The 6,911-nt window shown below is 39.3% G+C and overlaps 1 protein-coding gene across 11 annotated transcripts in view; it reads left to right on the forward strand.

The window, feature by feature from the left end:
- The window catches only part of SRPK2 (SRSF protein kinase 2), a 38,629-nt gene extending 32,956 nt beyond the window's left edge, over window positions 1-5,673 (forward strand). For 6 of the 11 annotated variants that reach the window (XM_053464248.1, XM_053464245.1, XM_053464251.1 and 3 more), the window contains 5 exons: window positions 531-631; window positions 718-825; window positions 960-1,029; window positions 3,126-3,218; window positions 4,766-5,673. In XM_053464248.1, coding sequence (XP_053320223.1) covers window positions 531-631; window positions 718-825; window positions 960-1,029; window positions 3,126-3,218; window positions 4,766-4,950 — 557 coding nt within the window. In that variant the 3' untranslated portion in view covers window positions 4,951-5,673. Of the gene's footprint in view, window positions 1-530; window positions 632-717; window positions 826-959; window positions 1,030-2,619; window positions 2,713-3,125; window positions 3,219-4,765 lie in introns of all 11 variants that reach the window. The other 5 variants (XM_053464249.1, XM_053464247.1, XM_053464246.1 and 2 more) reach the window with 2 other exon arrangements.
- The last annotated feature ends 1,238 nt before the right edge of the window (window positions 5,674-6,911 follow it).

Below are 6,911 nucleotides of genomic sequence, written 5' to 3' on the forward strand. Positions count from 1 at the left end.
TTGTACAAGATTTATCGAACAGTGTCCCAAGGTAACCGCTATAACCGATAATTCTACTGCAAAACGGCTTGGAAAGCAGCCATTGAGTGCTAATAATCCATACATTATAAAGAGGCAGCCTCTCGTACCTTGGGGTATCTGTGTTAAACCCCTTCACATTGTGCATTGTGCTTAAGGAGTTAATCCTGGAATATCGGACAGGTGTGGAAAGAAAGCAGCTATATCAATTGTGAAGCACTGAATTTGGAGGATGTGCAACTAAATGCATTGAATAATGTTCTAGGCACCTCCTCGGACACACGCTATTTAATTCCTATGATATTTTGGGCAATATGTTGCGTGGACTATGTCATACACACATTCTCCTTACTATTTGTATGATTGACATTTTAGCCTCAGGACCCATATGTCATTAAAGTTATGTAGGAGTTATTCATTGAGTGATTGACTGAAATAATGGTATTTTTCTGAAGCTGTTGCTTTAATACGTGTCTCCATATTTAATGATGATTCTTATCTACTTTGTACAGCTAAAGCTTGTGCTGCAGACCTTCTGGTGAACCCCTTGGATCCAAGAAATGCTGATAAGATAAGGGTTAAGATTGCTGATCTTGGAAATGCCTGCTGGGTGGTATGTATCTATTGGACACCTGAATAAAGATGATGCTGGTGTCCCACATGAGGTCACTTACTCTTTAACGGCACCTCTCTCCTCAGCATAAACATTTTACCGAGGACATACAGACCAGGCAGTACCGGTCCATAGAGGTGTTGATAGGAGCTGGTTACAGCACCCCTGCGGATATCTGGAGCACCGCCTGTATGGTAAGAGAAGATTAAATGCTTAGAGCACCAGGTGTTATATAATGCAGAGGAAAGTACTCTAAGAATTATCTTACAGTTGTTTTAAAAAAGCATTATTATAACATCAGTTCTAATGCAATGTTTTGTGCGTCCAGGCTTTTGAACTAGCAACTGGTGACTACCTGTTTGAACCACATTCCGGTGAGGACTACTCCAGAGATGAAGGTGCGTATTGTTATTTCATTGGGAGGGAAATAAATTAAAGATTCCCTCCCGTATCACTCACTCACACACACACACACACACACACACACACACACACACACACACACACACACACACACACACACACACACACACACACACACACACACACTGTTTACTGGTGGTGGGGTTTTCCCACTATAAGAAAATAAAGCATCCACTAACTTCTCCTGGTATAAATCTTCCTTTTCTACATTAACAGCAACAATATACTGTAGGCCTTTGAGATGGACCAGCAAAGGCATGTAAGATGTGCGCCTTATGTGAGAACATTAGTTTCCAAACCTTTTTTTCCTGCCATAAATGCATTTTGAAAGCCTGTTAAATACTAGTTTAGCTGTATGTAAAACTTTAAGAAGTCTTTTTGAAACACCAGAGTAGTTACATTAGTTGCTGGTTGAAGTATTTTAGTAATCCACTGTTGATGGATCATAAGACCTGCCTCATATACGACATGTAAAAAATACAGATAGAGTAAGTGTTTCTTTGCTATTGATGGCCAGATCATTAATGTGACAGCCCCTCTGGCTATGAACCATCTCCCTTCTTTCAAAGCAATTACCTGCTTTCAACCGGAAGCAAACCAGATAAAATCTAAAAATAGGTTGGGTAGGTAGGGGGTAATTTCCCTGCTTTTTGTCTTTCATGCTCACAAAAGAGGGCAGTTACTGCTGACCCTCATATCACGGGTGCACTTAACGACAGTTAGGTGTAAAGTCCAGCTTGGTACAAAGTGTCGGAATATTCCATGTTCCTACAGTGATTGCACCGTTTTTTTTAGACGCTGCCCGGTGTTTCGGACCAGATCAGGGTACTGCTGATTTGCAGTAAAGTAACTTTCCTATTTTTGCTTCCAGAAACCCTGACTCTCAGCTGCAACTGGCGGTTCAGCCTATTTTTGCTGTCAATGTTTTCTTCTGTTTAAATGATATTCTATGTTATTAAATATTAGACCCCCCTCACACAACTGGTCTGTACATAATTGTCTCCAGCAGTGTGCTACAAATGTAACCATATTTTTTTCTTTCATATCCCAATCAAACAAATGAAGTGTCCGGAAATCCTTCCTCCAGTTCTGTTTACTTTCTAATACCCCACAGACTACACTATGCACCTGTAAGACATGCATATGTTTGACAAAGGCACTGTCTGGGCTGCACAAACTCCCATAAATAGCCTGTGTGTTTAAACCACTGTGTCCTTATGTGATGAGTTTAAATGATAGAAATGGAAAGACTAATTCTCTCTAACATGCATACCAAGGCTTATATATGTACCCTGATATGTACTCTATATTCATTCCCATGCTTTATTGCTTGGTTGATTTATTCTGCAACATAAGCATTGGTCATAAATTTTACTAATAAGAGTGCTATTCTGCTGACCTTAAAATCTCTCCTGCATGGGTTTGCCACGTGGTTAGTTTTGGATTTTTATTTTCTGGTTCCTTTTTTATTTAATTTTTTTTTAAATGAATTCTTATTTTTCCTCCTTTTCCTATCTCATTCTTTCTCCTTTCTCACTCCTTCACTCCTCTCTTTCTCTTCATAGACCACATAGCACACATCATAGAGCTTCTAGGCAATATCCCAAGACACTTTGCTCTGTCTGGAAAATATTCTCGGGAATTCTTCAATCGCAGAGGTAGTACCTCTTCTTTTTGAAAGGCCTTGTGATGCAGACAGAATGGAAATCATTCAATGCGTGCAGTGCCCCTGAAATGGTGGCTTCATTGTAGTGGGTATTGCCAAACTCAATATGTGTTTATACACTGCCCAGACTTCTCTTTCCTGTGCACTGAATGTGAGTAAAAAAACCACAGTGGGGCTACTTTCATTTAGAGCAGAGGTTGAGAACACCTAGAATTACTGTATTTCGTGTCTTGGTGCAGGAAATTTGGCACTGCACTGCCGCGAATGTCCGCAGCGTTGAGAGAGCAGACACTTGCCCCTTCAACAGCATTATGATCAATTCTGTCTGCGCCGGGCCGACTTGACACAAAAAATGTACTGATTGTGCTGTATGTTTTTGTTTTGCTGGCAATATTTCAAACACAGATCACATAGCATTGATCACTGAACTGCTGGGAAAAATCCCTCGAAAATTTGCTATATTGGGGAAATATTCCAAGGATTTTTTCAACAAAAAAGGTAACTGTATTTCTGCACCACAGAACTGCACTGATTGCGATTTGGCTGGTTGTTTTTGTTTGTTTTTTTTTAATCTTTTTGTGTTAGCTGAACTTGCATGATGTTTTGCTGTTATACACTATGTTGTAAAGTGCTCTGGTTGCCCATCACCTGTTATGGCAGATACAGTTCTGTAATGCCAGTCTGTAGTGGTGTGGCCAGGCCCCTGTCCGCATGCACTCCTTACTACCCATGGGTCCTGTGTCAGTCGTTGTGATGCCTTTGGACTCATTTAGTCATTCAAAGATCCCCAATTTCTGATGGTGACCTTGTTTTAACTTTCAATTTAAGACAAGTAAAAAAATATTTGTGTGGGCTGCTATAACGTTAAACAGTTTGTATTTAGTGGTATATAATGAACAGATAGTCACTGTACACGAACGTAACTATTTTGTGTCTCGTGGATCTGTCACCATTATAATGTATTTTGGTCAGTAGGTAGGTACTGATGGTGTCATTTATCTTACATATTTTTTTCACTTTAAATGGCATTTCCATTGAGGATTCCATGTTTACTATTACTTTTTCGGTGACCTGCGCACACATGTATTTTATCTCTTAAGAGAACAAAACTTTTAAAAAGAATTCACAACAATGTTAAAGTGGATAGACCAAAGAGCTTTAGTGAGCAGTTGCTAAAAACTGTTCGGTATGAGTCACCTACACATAAAGACTTTAACTAGCGGAAGCTAGAGAAAAAAAGGTTAGTCTGTGTCTGATTTAAGAACCAATGCACTAAAATCCAAACTTCTAAATCTAATTGTGGTGGTAATTCACATGTGCATGTGTTACAATAAAGGGACACGCCAGCCATGGTGATGTACATGATGGGTAAGTGGTCCTGCTTGCCGATGTATGAGGCCCTTTGCCTCTTTCCCGTCTCCTCAGCTTGCAGTCGCTGTATCAGAGAGCCTGTAGTATAATCTCTGCCATTCAGCTCCAGCGTTAGAAGTGTTGTAGGTGACAGCCACTTAAAAGGAGAAATGTGTCACAAAAAATACATGCATTACAGCAGAACTGTAGTTCCAAATCTACTTGATATTCTATTGAAGGCATTTGTAAGTGGTAAGTTAACTGCAGGTAAGTAAATGGGAAATTATTACTAAAATGATTTCCTGCACTAAAGAAACTAACTTTTGCAGAGGTAAAATTGGCATATAATATAGTATATATACACACATAACTTATAACAATTTGATGGTATACAACAGGTTAAAAGTAATCAAAATGACTGCCTTTCTGTCCCAGAGCCCTTGCAATGCTAATAACTAAACCATATGTTGCTTGTTGACATTTACATATTAGAAACATTGTAGGATGCATGTTAGGACAGCCCGTGTAACTTGTTGACGTGTACAAAGAAAAAGAAGATATCCAACGTGCTGTAAATCAAATATCTTCATGATTTCTATGCAAGGAAGGTTGAGCTTCAAGGTGCTTGGTTGAATAATACAAACGCATAGAACCCTACAAGTCCAGGCTACTAATTTAGTGCTTGTTTTCCACAGGGGAACTTCGGCATATTACTAAACTAAAGCCCTGGAGTCTCTTTGATGTTCTGGTGGAGAAGTATGGGTGGCCTCAAGAAGATGCTGCCCAGTTTACTGATTTTCTGACGCCGATGCTAGAAATGGTTCCAGAGAAGCGCGCATCTGCTAGCGAGTGCCTCAGACACCCGTGGTTAAATTCATAGCAGCAGATATTCCAAGCTTGAAATCTTGCTCCGTTGCTTTGGACCTAAATGCTGACTGTCACAAAATCTTTAGTAGGAATATCAGTGATTTGGCTTCTGCCTCTGACCGTTTCTTTTCAGTTTGAAGTCCTCCTTCTCTGTTTTTGTTTTTATTTTGCTTGGTGTGCGCTGTGCTCAATGGAAAAGTTAGCCTCTGTCTTCAGCTATATAAAGCTTTACTGACCCACTCTTTTTTTCTGGGGAGGGGAGAAAACACACAAAAAAACAAAAAAAAAATCTGTTCTTGTTTTTCATGTTATGTGGCATTCAGCTGTCCAGTTTCTGAAAAGGAGTACATTTTTTCCATGTCTGCCAGATTTTGTAACTATTTATGAAGATAAGTTTTAGCAGATGGTGGGTAAATCCATGGTTTTGAAATGAATACCAGGCCTGGTTATATGGGTACTGTACACTTTTTACCCTGATTGAGGATTACCATTCTTGTACTATAGTGTATGTACATTCACTTTGTAAATGTTTCTTTTCATTGAGAGCCTCACAGTGCCAAGAGGTGATATATTCTTCAGCCCTCTTGCACCAAAAGGTTAGTTACAGAAAAAGGGGATTTGAATTCCAAAGCAGCTCTATCTTTTCTGATTTGTTTTAGGATGCTATGCATGTAATGAATTTCCACTCTTATCCAGAGGTGTGTAAGCATTTTGTTGAATAAAAAGCTGCTGTTTATTTTTCCTTTTCATACCCTTGGTGGCACTTTAGGGGAGATAACTTTGTAGTATTTACCAAAAACTTCACAGTACAACAGCGGGCAGTTTCTGTTAAAGACTGTCTCTTCGACTGGATAGATACGTATGTAACTTGCCCTTTACAGAATAGAATTTAGCCACAGTGGGGTTTATCCGCTAAAAGGTGAGTTGCAGCGATTATAGATGTCCTTGCATTAGAAGTGCATTATGCAGGGCAAGCAGGTCCCTTCTTGCCCTTTGGTGCTTTCTAATGCACTGTTAATGGGAACGGTCAGGGTTTTTTTTTTTTTTTTTATTCCCGTTTATACTAAATAGTATTTCCCCCTAGCCTCCCGTACTCTGCATTGTGTGTGTGTGTGTGTACATAACACTCTGTGTAGCCTTTGTTTAGCTTTGTGGTGTGATAGTCTGTATAGCAGTGCTTGTGAATGCACATGCATGCACAGTTCACATTGCAGCACCAGCCAGGGAAATAAATGAGCAGCTTTTGTGGGGAAATACTGTTTAGCTGTCCTGATCTCGGATAAACCATTTTTGAGTAGCTGACCCTTTTACTCCAAGGAACTTTAGTTTCCTTTGACTGCAACGTTTTTCTTTATGGAAGGAGCCCCATTGCCAGTTTGTTACAGCTTTTCTGTAATTGTAAGGAAAGCAGAAGCTTTTAGAACAGAGGGAGGCTTGAAACATTACTGATTTCTGTTTTACTTTTGGGTCATTATCTAAGTTGCTTATGATAGAAACATGTTTTATTTTGGAAACAAATTGCTGTAGACAATATTTACTTGGTTTCAAGAGTCAAAAAAAATCAGGTTAATGTTAATTGATGCGTTTCTCCTTTACCGTGGCATCTTCTGAGCGCAGGAGAAATACTTCTCAGTGTCTGTCGCACTGTAACATGTTTGAAAATGAATTGCTGAAGCCTTTGAGAATTTCCCATGTGATGGTCTCATCCATAGGTTATTGCCTCGTAAAAGGTATATTTATGTTGTATACAACCTTTAAAATCACTATGGGGATATGTTCATGTGTGTTATGTCTAATGTACCATTAACTATATTTTTGCAAGTATGGGGGGGGAAAGAAAGATCGTAAGCATTTAAAACCAAGGTTCTGCTCTATAGTGTGTGGTGAAATGGGCTAATCTAGCTCTTGATGTAACATTCTGAACATCAAATAGCCCATCTCACAACTGCTTTAGTTGTACATATAATTCAACAT

Source organism: Spea bombifrons, chromosome 4 (genome assembly GCF_027358695.1).
Source record: "Spea bombifrons isolate aSpeBom1 chromosome 4, aSpeBom1.2.pri, whole genome shotgun sequence".
Taxonomy (NCBI): domain Eukaryota; kingdom Metazoa; phylum Chordata; class Amphibia; order Anura; family Pelobatidae; genus Spea; species Spea bombifrons.